At 37.5% G+C, this 13737-nt stretch overlaps 1 protein-coding gene across 1 annotated transcript in view; it reads right to left on the bottom strand.

Moving 5' to 3' along the window:
- LOC150088215 (prolyl 4-hydroxylase subunit alpha-1-like) overlaps positions 1 to 13737 on the bottom strand; it is a 244939-nt gene that overhangs the window by 178587 nt on the left and 52615 nt on the right. Inside the window, exon 4 of the mRNA XM_090370629.1 lies at positions 7694 to 7845. Coding sequence (XP_090226755.1) covers positions 7694 to 7845 — 152 coding nt within the window. The remainder of the gene's footprint in view (positions 1 to 7693; positions 7846 to 13737) is intronic.

Raw genomic sequence — 13737 nt, 5'->3', positions numbered from 1 at the left:
GGGATTGCTGTTAGGAAATCGCTGGTTAGGGTTGAATACTAAAGAGATGTGTTAAAGGCCAAATAGGTCGGGCAAAATTTTGATGTTATTAAATTTAGACATGTAACGCTAGATAAAAGCTGATAGTGTTAGATATCTTAGAGATTTGCACGAAACCGGTAGAATTTAGACGTTGGTTATAATTTGGCGGCATTGTTAAGTACTCGGTCGATTTAGTGAGAGAGAGGGGGGGGGGGAGATTGAAGACTGGAGAGGAAACAGATAGAAGAATAGGGACGGATAGAGTAGGCATCCCCAAAGAGGTCAGTGGAGACGAGCCCCACTAGGCGAAATATGGGGGGTAGGCAGGGAGGAGAGGAGACAGAGATCCGTCTCCTCCATTCCCTGCCTGGGGATGGGGTTTTAAAGGGAACCAGGTTAGAGTACCCAGTTCGGATTGCCAATGGCGTGTTGGCAGCAAAGCCGCAGAATGTCTTCGTCGGTGTCTTGTCCAAGGAGTGTCGAATCCGGTATGAAGGTCCAGCTGCCCATCCCGCTCTGGGGGTGGGATATGTTAGCTGGCAGTGGGGAACCTACCAGGTGAAGGGGGGGGACACACACATTTACTTCATTCGTAATGTGCATTCTCACTCTACTTGCATTCTTTTTTTTTTTTTTTTTTTATTTCTTTCTTTTTTTTTTATACTTTTTTCTTATTTTATAATTTTTTATTTATTTATTTTTTATTTATTTATTTTTTTTATACTTTTTTCTTATTTTATAATTTTTTTATATATATATATATATATATATATTTATTTATTATTATTATTTTTTTTTATTTCACTCAACTCATTCATCTTTTTATCACACACCAGGAGGGGATGCAATGATGGGTAGCGTAAATTTAAATACTAATTAAAACCAGGGTTAGTGTGTACTTAACTTAGCATTTGTGGTTTGTGTTCTTTTCTCTCACGCTTGCACTTTTATTCATTCTTCTAGCTCTCATCTCATTTATTCGACTCTTTCTTTCTGCACTGCACTCTCTGGGCACCGCAAGTTACTGTTATTCTTCAGTTGTGGTGCAGGCCTAGCTGCAAGGTTTTTTTTTTTTTTTTTTTTTTTGCAGGCCAGGGGAGAATGCAGTGATAGTGTTTATGTGGTTTGTAAATGTTTGTTGGTACAGTATATATAAAGTAATGTAAGTTATTTTTAACTTTGTATTCTTTCGGCCAATTACATTTGCTCTTCTGCCCACTCCCATTCACTTTCTCTGCATGCATTCCCATCCCCCTCCCCTACATTGGTTTGGGGCCCCAGGTTCCTACACATGGCATGGTAGTCATGGGGAGTTTTGTTATGTCAGGTTTCTGTCAGGGTGCAGAATACTGCTATCCTAACAGTTTTTAAGTCATCATCTGGGCGTGGTGGGAAACTTGGGCAATTTTACTATTGATTATTGTTTAATTGCTGGGGGGCTGAAATTGCTCTGCGCAAAACTTTCTGTGTGAAAGATGTAAAAGCTTTATAATTTTTCTCTTCTATGATGTTCTTCTCCCCTGGGAAGGGGACCAATCTGTGCTATTAGCTCTGTTCTGGGGATGTCATATATTATACATTCATAGAAAATGTGTGCCCAGTCTTCACTTTCGCCACAGGTGCAGTTTGGGTCATCGGTCAGGCCTAAGGAGGTTAGTTTCGCCTTTAGGGAGCCGTGCCCTGTCAATATAAATGTAAAAAGTCCAGGGGCATACCACTTAGGTGGCTTTGGGCTGACCATTGACACCAGTGGCAGAAACCGTTTGGTGACCAGACCTCTGGTTTCCTGCTCCCACTTTGTTTGCCATAGCTCGTGGAGCTTTGTGGCTATTCTTTTTCTTTCATCATTGAAGGTATTGGTTGTATCAAGGGCTATCCCCTTTTTAAATCTATAATATAAGCCTCTTTTGGCTACTTCCAGGTAAAGTGGGAGAGTTCCGGCCAGCAACTGTAGTGCAGGTGTGCTTACTGTGCGACATGCTCTGGTAATAGTGAGTAGTATTGTCCTTTGTATCGATTCTAATTTATTCCTATTTCTTACTATGGCCGAGCGGATGAACCACGCACCGGCTCCATAGGTGATAACAGGCAGGAACATTGCACAGTATATGATTGCCAAGGTCTTTCTTTTGAGTCCCCAGTCTGCTCGACTGATCCTGGCAATCATACCTGCATAATTTCGCACTTTCTTCGCCAAGTAGATCAAATGGGGGTAAAAAGTTAATTTTGAATCAAAGACCACTCCAAGATATTTTAGTTCTGTTACCATTTTTATAGTGATTGTGTTAATTTTGATTTGTGGACGTCTTCTCATGTCCAAATTACCTTTTAGAAGTATTTGTTTGGTTTTTTCAGGCGATATTTTGAGCATGTGCATTTGTGCCCACTCCTGCAGCTGCAAGAGAGCGGCATTTGATCTTTGCTCTACAACCACTCGTGAGTTGCCTTTTACAAGGAAAATCATGTCATCTGCAAAGGCCAGGCTTTCCACGGGCCAGAAATTCATCCAGAACAATGTTCCAAAAGAAAGGGCCAAGGATTGATCCCTGCGGGCAGCCTTTATTCACAGGGCGTGTCAATTCCTGGAACCTTGTGCGTACTGAGACACTTCTGTCTGTAAGGTAGCTGTTTATTACCTTATAGAGGTTTTGTGGGGCATTTGCCTGGTGAAATACATAGTGAAATGCAAGCATATGGCATCGAAATGAAAATAAGAAACAATTTAATATTAAATGTAATAGTTATTAGAAATTTCAAACAAATCTTTCAAACCAGCGCCTTTGCTAGCTAAAAAACTTATCCCACCAGTGTTATCACCAGTTTCGCTAGTGTTGATAAAGGAGTTTTGTCTTTTCACGAATGATGAGTGAACTTAATGGAATTTTATTTTGAGTTTGGTCTTCTATCCACAGATTTAAAGCTTTTTCCATTTTTTCTAATTTAACATCACGAGTTACAGAGCAAATTTTTTAAGCAATTAGCGTGTTTTCACAGACACTACGGCGGATTTTTTCTTCCGATTTTTTGATTGATCGTACCGTTGACTCAGTGATTTTATAATGCTTTGCCACTGAGGAGACACTTTCCCCATTAGAAATTTTATCTAATAACTCAATTTTATTCGCTAATGTCATCACCTTCTTTGATCTTTTCACATTTCCCTTGTTATTCGTAGCCATATTTTTGTATGGGTTAGAAAGAACTTGTCCACGATAAAGTCACTTTCTTCCGTTAACACACTCTGTTTTACACTGCAAAACGGTAGATTTATCACTTTTATAAGCATATCAATTTATAAATTGATAAATTTATTCAATTTATAACCATATAAATTAAAAGCAAACGACCAAACCTTCCACGACAAGCGTATAACACATACTGAACAAAGATTAGCAAGAAACAGCCACGCTCGCGATTTTGTCACCCCTCTCCCCCCCACCCACTGAATGCTGTTTTGACCGGGAAAGATAATTTTAGCCATGCCCATGTTTTTTTATAGCGGAAAATATTCACAGCACTTTAAAATTCACATTTTTTTACTTTGTATTTTATATTAAATCAGCGATCGCGAATACAGATACCGCGAATAGCGGGGGTTTACTGTACTTCTTTTTTAAGAAAAGTTCCGTATTCTCATAGAATTCCCTCATTTGGACAACATGACTGATTGGCATAAATGGATATATGTTTCAAAGGCAGGACTGGCAGGTTTTGGCACTGGTAGCTCCAACAGTTTTGACTCCCATCTGAATCACTTATGTTATGGCTATTAGTCGATGATTATAATCTGCTGTTAGTCCTAGCAGCAACTGCTCCAGGGCCAGTCCACCTCTGTATGATTCCACTGTAGAGTAGTACAGTTTTTATTTAATTTTGAAACATCGATAAAAAAAATTCTAGCAGTTCATCAACATCACTGTCTTGAAATTTCGTTTTGAAATTTCGTGTGCTAAATTCTTTGTCTAGATTATATTACTGGCTGATAATAATGCCAAAAGCTAAAAAGAAAGTTCCGGCGCCTCTTGTTGAAGAACTTGAGGCAATTTTGGAAGAAGAGATTGAGGTACAGATTCCGAAGGAATCACCTCAAAGAACTCCGGTCAAGGCGAGTCCTAGACGGAAGTTTCGAGAGAAGGAGTCCCAGACTGATCAGGATATAGACCTTTCTTCTGAACTGATTGGATTGGAAGAATTAAGTTGCCTGAGAAGTAAACTGAGGCTCCTTATTGGAATTGTTCCGGAAGCAGCTGGCCAAGATGTTGATATAGTCATGGGGTACTGGGATAAGATGGCGGATGTGGTACATACCTTGATGTTTGAGAATCAGATATTAAAGGCAAAGTTAGAAACTTTTAGACAAGAAAAAGTATCTAGTCAAAAAACGTATGCAGAAGCCGTTGGTTCCCAGAAGGTACAATCCAAGAGTAATTCTATTATATTAAAGGCGAAATCGGATAAATACCTGACAAGTGATCAAGTTAAGACTGAGCTAATGGGCCGAGATGCCCCTGTTTTAACAGATGTGAAGATCTTGTCGGTTCGTCCGATAAGAGATAAGCGAGTGATTATTGAGGCTGTATCGGAATCTGATGTTGACAAGATTAAAAACTGTCCAGAAGTTTAAAATCCCGAGTTGGAGGTTGAGAAGACCCTTCGACGATTGCCGAGATTTGTGATTTTTGATGTAGACCCAGAGGTCAGTCAAGATATTTTAAAGAATGAACTTTGGGGAAAGAACTTGGCTGATGAGTGTGTCAGCAAAGATCAAGTACTCTCAGAAATAAAAGGTTTTGGCAAGGAACAAAGCAAGAAACTCTATAGGATATAATTTTGTGGTGGAGGTTTCCCCACGTATAAGAAGACAATTGGTAAATTGTTCTAGAGTGTTCTTGAAGTGGAGTTCGCATCGAGTCCGTGAACTGTGGAATCTGACGCAATGTTTTAAATGCATTGCATATGGCCATGTGGCCCGCCACTGTAAAGCAGACGAGTTCTGCGGTCACTGTGCTGGGAGAAGCCATACATTTAAGTCTTGCAGTAAGCACGCGGATACTCCGCAATGTGTTAACTGTCTGAAAAGGAAATTGCCCTCTGCACATGCCGCAAATGATCGGGCATGTCCTGATTATCTGCGTGCTGTTGACATTTTAAAACGTCGAACTGAAATGTAAAGCAAGCAGCATGAGATGTCTTCCTAAAGATGGATGTGTGGCTTCTCCCAGTGTGACCGGGGGTCGTCGGTTATAGTTGACACTGAGGTTGTGGTACATAGGGGTCGGGCTCATGTGATGTTGTAAAAAGAATGGTGGAGTTATTTTGAGCTGTATGTTTATATAAAGTATTAGATCAATTTTATTATTATTATTTGTTTGGTGGATTGTCAAATGTGGTTTCCTGGATAGGGCAACCTACCTTCTCGTGTTGGGGGGCGGAGACACTGACCCCACCACGAGGCTAAAGGTTGTTCTATCTTGTTTTAGATCTGTTTAGTCAAATTAGACTATTGTAATTGTTGATTAAAATTGACCAAATTAAGGTTGTAATAAATGTAACAATTATGATGTAAGTGGCAGATGAGCTGCGGCTCAGGGGGCCCTTAGGTATAGTTTGATTAAATGTACTTCTTTTTTAAGAAAAGTTCCGTATTCTCATAGAATTCTCTCATTTGGACATGACTGATTGTCATAAATGGATATATGTTTCAAAAGCAGGAATGGCAGGTTTTGGCACTGGTAGCTCCAACAGTTTTGACTCCCATCTGAATCACTTATGTTATGGCTATTAGTCGATGATTATAATCTGCTATTAGTCCTAGCAGCAACTGCTCCAGGGCCAGTCCACCTCTGATTGATTCCACTGTAGAGTAGTACAGTTTTTATTCAATTTTGAAACATCGATAAAAAAAATTCTAGCAGTTCATCAACATCATTGAGTCTCTGGCTGCATCCACACCATGGGAATAGCAAATGGCAATGATTCTTTATGCTTATTTTTAACCAGCCTCTGAGATGTGAAACATGGTTAGTGAGGCATATATGAGGAGCCCACTCCTTGTTCTGATTGCCTAATTTTCAGCCAAAATAAAGTTCATATGCTTTCATTAATAGGGACATTATAGACTGAGATTTAATTATGTAATCAATGTGCACATAACAAAACTATCTGATAAATTAACACATTGACATTACTTTTTAAAAGCACATTCAACTGGAATTAACACCAATAACTATAAAAAGAGTATGAGTTTACTAATATGTAACATTAACTCCACTTATAATTCCAACTGATTGACCTGTCTAAGTGGTTTGCTTTCTACATCTGTCTCCATACAGGAAGCAGGATAATTGTACACTGTAGAATAGTTTGGAAACTGACCCTTTAGCAAACTCAAGAAAACTTCAAAAAAAAAAAAAAAAACTTATTTCACCCATCCCCTCACTCCAAATGTTTGTCAAGTTCTGCCTTGAATCTATTTAAGCTGTCAACTTCTACAACAACAGATGGAAGTTTGTTATAGCAATCAACCACCTGCTGGCTAAAGGCAAACTTCCACACATCTATCCTAAAACTGTCTTTCCTCAATTTGAATTTATGCCCTCTCAGGTGATTATTCTGAGCAAGAGGAAGAATCCCATTAGCATTGAGCATGCTCAAACCATTCAAGGCTTTATACACCTCAATCAGATCACCTCGCAGGCGCCTAGTCTCCAGACACTAATTTGCAAACCTTAAGCCTTTCTTCATAAGAGCAACCCTTTGTTCCATTCACTAATCTTGTTGCCCTTCTCTGTACTCGTTCCAACAGCTCTACATCCTTCTTAAAATAAGGCCTCCAGGCCTATATACAGTACTCAAGGTGTGGCCTGACCATTGCCTTATACAAGGGGATAATCACATTGTTATCCCTACTAGAAATATTCCTGTATATTATTGACAAGACACCATGAACTACTCTTGCAGACCATCTGCACTGCTCAGAAAACTTCATATCTGCCTGCACAATTACCCCCAGGTCCTTTTCATTCTCTACCACTGTCAGTGTGGTACCACAGTGTTGATACATTACTCTGAGATTACTGCTTCTCATATATAGTACTTTACATTTGTCAATGTTAAACTTCATTTGCCACCTCTCAGCCTATCTGCTCAACTTTTCTAGATCCTGTTGCAACAGTGTACTGTCATTAGTGTCATTAACAACCCTGCCAACCTTCGTATCATCTGCAAACTTGGACATTAAGCCAAGTTTGACATTATACCATCATCAATATCATTTATAAATACAGAAAACAACAATGGACCCAACACTGAACCCTGAGGGACTCCACTAATAACATTAGTCCACGAGAGCAGTGTCCATTGATCATTCTTTGTCTTCTCCAACTCAACCATCCCTTTATCCATAGCAGCAATTTTCCTCCAATGCCACACTGCTCCAATTTCTGCAGCAGTCTTCCATGTGCAACAGTATCAAAGGCCTTTCTAAGATCCAAATATATGATATCAAAGTTATTCTTAGTATGTGAAAACTAAAATTTAAAATGTGAAATGAGGGGGCTAGGGAAAAACATATATCCGTAGAGAATTTTTTAATAAAAAAATCTTTCCAAAGCTCTATATTAATGAAATTAATTTAATGTTATGTAAATTAATAAGATAATAAGATAATCACCTTTTCCATCTCCTCCCTGCATCAGATTTTCAGCTTTCTTCCAGTCAGCTGTTAGACGTTTGACAAGTATATATGCATTTACAGGATTGGACAAAAATGTTTGGACATCTTGACTTGCTGTTTTATATAAGTTTTCATATTCCTCTCTTAATCTAAATAAACAAAATTAAGTGAGAACTATAATAATTAATATCCGTTACTTTGAAATAATTATCTGAAAGATATTTGGAATATTATAATAAAATTTATATGATGCACTTTTGTATAGCTGTTCAAGATGTCTAAATAACTACTTTACATTTATAAAATGTAATGCATCATTAAAGAAGAAAAAATAATTAGGAAGAAATAGTCATCAATGAAGAATAAATAATTATGGATTAATAAGAAGAATTAATTATGAATTAAGATTATTTATTTGCTTTCCTCATATTAAATGTTAATAGTAAGAAACACAAGTTTCACCACATTACTAAATAAGCAACAATTTATTAACACTGATGGTTTCTAAAATAATTCCACATTTCCATCCTCTGAGTGAATGGAGGATGAAAATGCAAAATTATGTGAAATGTGGGAATTCAGGATTTCAACCTGCCTTAATATCATAACTAAGCATATATTAAGGCAAGTTACATTTACTTATATTTGTAGCTTACTTAATAATGCAGTATAATTTGTGTTTCTTACTATTATAGCTTAGTGCCTATATAACATCTTGGAATAATTATGTAAGATTTTCCTTATATTATTTTTTGATAACTTATTGGAGGTGACATGTGTACTTAAATGCATTTAAGATGTAAACAGGAAATAATTTTTACGTACTATTTATTAGAATGAAAATATTTTTCAGTTATGAATTCTAGAAAAGTATTTCCTTTTTAATGCACTAAATAGTATTATTTCAATGAGATCTTGAATAAGCTACATACAGGATATTTAGAAAAATGATTATATTTACTGAACTACACTGCATACAGTATTGTATTCTTCATCACACAATGAATGGTCAAGGTCATCAGAACGTGATCCCTTGGCATCCAATACATTTGTAAAATCAAAAAAAAAAAAAAAAATTCCATAACTACAAATAGCATTTCTTGACTAACAATCTCTAGCAAAGTGTGAATTCTACCTTTAATTCTCCAACTAATATGTGATGTTCCTATATCCATTATTCTTAATAAATCCAACAAAAAGTATCACATGAATGTGGATATTAGGAATCTGAATTCTCAAGATTCCCAATATCGCATGAATGTGTATATTGAGGATCTATTCCCAAAGGTCGCGGGTTCAATTCCCACCTCGGGCTTGGATCATAGTAAAAATGCAAAAACTTTGGGAGGTGCAATATGGCCATAGAAGCTGATGCGCCAACAACTAACACAAAAAAAAAAAAAAAAAAAATTCTGCACAAGTGAGCCAAAATTGAATGATAAGGATTGCATTCTGAACTAGAAAATATGAATAGGCTACTAATATAACTTCCAAATTAAGAAAATTCAATATGGGATTCAACTTATAATTAATATTTAAAAAAAAAAATCATAATCAAAAGCTTTTCGTTTTTTTGTTGACATAAAAGCCAGATACACTTTACTTTTCTCAGAATGGCACATGAGACAACAGCTTTTTCCTTGAATAAAAAAAAAAAAAAAATCATTTGTCCATCTGTCTTTGTCACCTCAGACAAACTGAGAAAAAAATAATAAATGGAAACATTATTCTTATTATTATTATTGCTGAACACAAGACTTATTTTTCACTTCTTTGAAGCAGACGTCTGCACAGCAGGTCCATTTTTAATTAATTAATTAATGAATTGTTGATGTCCCTGCACTAAACAATGTCATAGCTATAATTAATTTAAAATATTTTTAAATTAATTGGTTTAGGTAATTTCACAACAATTTCAGTTAATTTCTTTCAGGAAAATTAAAAAAAAAAAAAGCAAGGAACAACAAATCCAAATTGCAAGTCACCATGACTCCATAATATTTATATAATATTGTATATGAAACATTTTGAAATTTGTGCCTTATAGTTGCTGAACACCTAATGAGTATTAGTATTAGTAATGGTAATTGATGCAAGAAAGCAAGCTTATAAAACATCAGCCAAAAAAAAAAAAAAAAAAACAACCTTCCCACGTCACCTATCTGTCCTGTCCAATAATTTGTCTAGCTTTACCTTGAATTTATTTGAACTACCCACTTCCACAACAAATGGAAGTTTTTTCCAGCAATTGACCTGCTGGCCGAAGGAAAACTTCCACACATCTACTTGATGCAATATGAGAAGAATTTGAGCCACTGAAGAAATTAGCATTAGCATTAGCATTAGTAGAGGCATATGATGCAAGAAAGCAAGCTTATTCAGCATCAGCCAAAAAAAAAGAAAAAAAAAAAAAAAAAAAACCACTACTCCCATTTCACCCCTCAATTCGTTCGAAATACCTGTCCAGCTGAGCCTTAAATTTGTTTAGGCTATCAACTTCAACAACAAGCGATGGAAGTCTATTCCACAAACCAACTGCCCGCTGGCTAAAGGCGAATTTCCGCACATCTATCCGACATCCGTCCTTCCTCAATTTGAATTTATGCCCTCTCAGGTGATTATTCTGAGCAAGAGGAAGAATTCCATCGGCATTGAGCATGCTCAAGCCATTCAAAGCCTTGTACACCTCTATCAGATCACCTCGGCGATGCCTAGTCTCCAGGCTCTGTAATTTGCAAAACTTAAGCCTTTCTTCGTAAGAGCAACCCTTTGTTCCATTCACTAATCTTGTTGCCCTTCTCTGTACTCGTTCCAGCAGCTCTACATCCTTCTTGAAATGAGGCCTCCAGACCTGTATACAGTACTCAAGGTGTGGCCTGACCAATGCCTTATACAAGGGAATAATCACATCCCTGTCCCTGCTAGAAAAATTCCTGTATATCCTTGACAAGACACCATGAGCTACTCTTGCAGCTCATCTGCACTGCTCAGAGAACTTCATATCTGCCTGCACAATTACCCCCAGGTCCTTTTCATTCTCTACCACTGTCAGCGTAGTACCACAGAGTTGATACGTTGATCTGGGGTTACTGTTTCCCATATGTAGTACTTTACATTTGTCAATGTTAAACTTCATTTGCCACCTCTCAGCCCATCTGCTCAACCTTTCCAGATCCTGTTGCAGCAGCATAGTATCAGTAGTGTCCTTAACAACCCTGCCAACCTTTGTATCGTCTGCAAACTTGGACATTAAGCCTGATACACCATCATCAATATCATTTATAAATACAGAAAACAACAATGGACCCAACACTGAACCCTGAGGAACTCCACTAATAACATTAGTCCACGTTGAGCAGTGTCCATTGATTACCACTCTCTGTCTTCTGCCACTCAACCATCCCTTTATCCATAGCAGCAATTTGCCTCCAATGCCACACTTCTCCAATTTGTGCAGCAGTCTTCCATGCGCAACAGTATCAAAAGCCTTTCTAAGATCCAAATATATAATAACAAAGTTATTCCCTGCATCCAGTTCTTTTGTGACTACATCATAGTATCCAATCAAATTGGTCAGACAAGACCTGCCCTTAACAAACCCATGCTGTGTCTGAGCTATAACTGAATTCTTGTCCAGATGATCCTGCAGTGCTTCTTTAACCAGTGCCTCCATTAATTTTCCTGGAACCGAAGTTAAACTAACAGGTCTATAATTACTTGTGTCAGCCTTTGATCCTCCTTTGTGAATTGGGGTTACATTTGCACATCTCCAGTCCATGGGTACCTCCCCTGAGTCCAAAGAAGCTCTCATAATTATGGCTAGGGGTTTGCTTACTTCCTTTGCTGCCTCCTTTAATATAACTGGATAGATCCCATCCACCCCGGGTGCCTTTTTTATGTTTATCCTCAACAATTTCTCCTCCACTTTCCTCTCAGTTATTAGAAAATCATCTAGCTCACTGCCAATGTTTACTTCACCTACGACATTCCCCTTCCTGAATAACTCCTCATGTGTGAATGTAGATGCAAAATACTCGTTTAGATTGTTAGCCACCTGAGCTGGATCCTCAACTGTTGAACCATCAACATCCAGTGGACCAATCTGATTCATCCCTTTCCTTCTTGAGTTTAAATAGGTAAAGAACTCTTTTCTGTTTTTCTTTGCATCCTTTGCCAAGGATTTCTCATAATCTGCCTTTGCAGATTATGAGAGTGCTTGTCCTAAAAAAAATGATATAGTAAGCACATCAGGGACTAAATTATCTTATGACCTGCCAAGTGATCCACCCCTATTTTGGTCCCAGAAAACACACCCCAATTTGGTTCCTTGAATTTATTCAAATTGCCCAGTTCCACAACAACAGATGGAAGTTTGTTCCAACAAGCGACCTGCTGGATGAAGGCAAAGTTACACACATCTATCTACTTAGTGCATTATGAGAATTTGAATTTGAGTCACTGAAGAAATGAGTGCTTGTCCTAGAAACAACTGTAACTGGAAGCTCACTAGGGACTCAAGTATCTCGTAATGTGCCAAGTGATGCACCCCAATTTGTGTCTCAGAAAAGAATAGTCAAGTGCATACTGCTCTGACTGAAGGTGGTCTTGTTTTATTGGGATACTCTATTGTCAGGGTAACATTTTACCAATATAATCTATTGGTAACATTGATGTTACCAATAGATTATCAGCTTTTAAGGGAGGTAAAGAGAGCATTATTATTCAAGTGATGCCTAATAATATTAAACGTACATTGCCTGACCATTTTTGGATAAATATAGGACCATGCTGAAAAAATGTTGCATGTCAGAATGTGAATGTGTCCGCAATTCTGCCCAGACACGACAAGAGAGATTATGTGTTGAAAGCATTGTGAATTAACTCAAGACTTAAGGAAATCTGCAAGGCTCTGGGGGTGGGGAGGATTTTTATCAGCATGACCAGCACTTGTAGATAGAAGGAATCAATTTTGTAGGGATGGTATTCATTTGAACAAAGGGGGTGCAAGGATTTTTGCCACTATCATTGAGGATACCTTAACAGTTCGGGGAAATTGCTAGTTAGGGTAAAGGGTAATACATCTCCTTGTTTATCTGATAATATGGGTCAAAGTAATGCTTGCCCTCACCTCAAGAATTCTTGTTTGTTGCTGGAACAGCCAATATTGGCAACGTTTTCTGAGGTAGCAATATTTCAAATGAGCAGGAAGATACAGCTAGGGAAACAAGCCTAAATAACATTAAGAGGTGTTTCAGGGTAATAAATTATAGAAGAATACTTAGTCTTAACTGTGTCTACAGTAATGTCAGGAGTGTTATCAATAAAATGGTTGAATTTGAACTCCTGGTTAGGACAAATGAAAACGTGGTACCACCCAGAAACTGGAGATGACAAGTTCCACTACAGTATATATATATATATATATAGAGCAGGTGTAGTGGCAGCATGTGCTTGTAGGTTGTGTTTATCAGTGCTCTTCAAAGTGTATTTTTTAAAGTGGTGCCAATTTATCATTTTGGATTAATTTCAAGTCAAAGTGGACCTGTTTGGTTCGGTGAGTCAACTGATGTTTGTTTTATGCCAAACTTTTAAGGCGACCAGATATGAATGATTTTAAATCTTCACTCTTGTCATTCATTCACAGCTCGTTTCCCAAAGTCAGCAACTAAAGTCAGAACTTTTAATTTGGAACATTTATTTATTATGATGTCATTAGTAATTAATCCTGATTGTTTATTGAGTTAATTAATATGTGGTTATTAATTTTGGAACATACTATTTGCATAGCAGCTTTTAAAGGGGACTTTCTTTTACTTGTGCATTGATACATCTGACTACTGACCCTCGGGTGACATCAGCAGTCCTCTGTCGCTCAAGAATACAATATGCAAATTTATTCCCATCTCTTTCAGCACCCCCAATGATAAAAGTTGGAACTCTCCTTTTCTGTTAATCATTTAAATTCTTCAGTAGACTTTTCTGGAGATCTGACTCAAATTCGGTAGAACCAGTCATTCCCTGAACCTAAAAATTTCATCCCG

The sequence above is a fragment of the Mastigoproctus giganteus genome, chromosome 3, assembly GCF_048544385.1.
Source record: "Mastigoproctus giganteus isolate SK-2022 chromosome 3, ASM4854438v1, whole genome shotgun sequence".
In the NCBI taxonomy this organism is placed as follows: Eukaryota; Metazoa; Arthropoda; class Arachnida; order Uropygi; family Thelyphonidae; genus Mastigoproctus; species Mastigoproctus giganteus.
The sequence above is the reverse complement of the archived record's forward strand: the minus strand, read 5'-3'. Positions and strand labels throughout refer to the sequence as shown.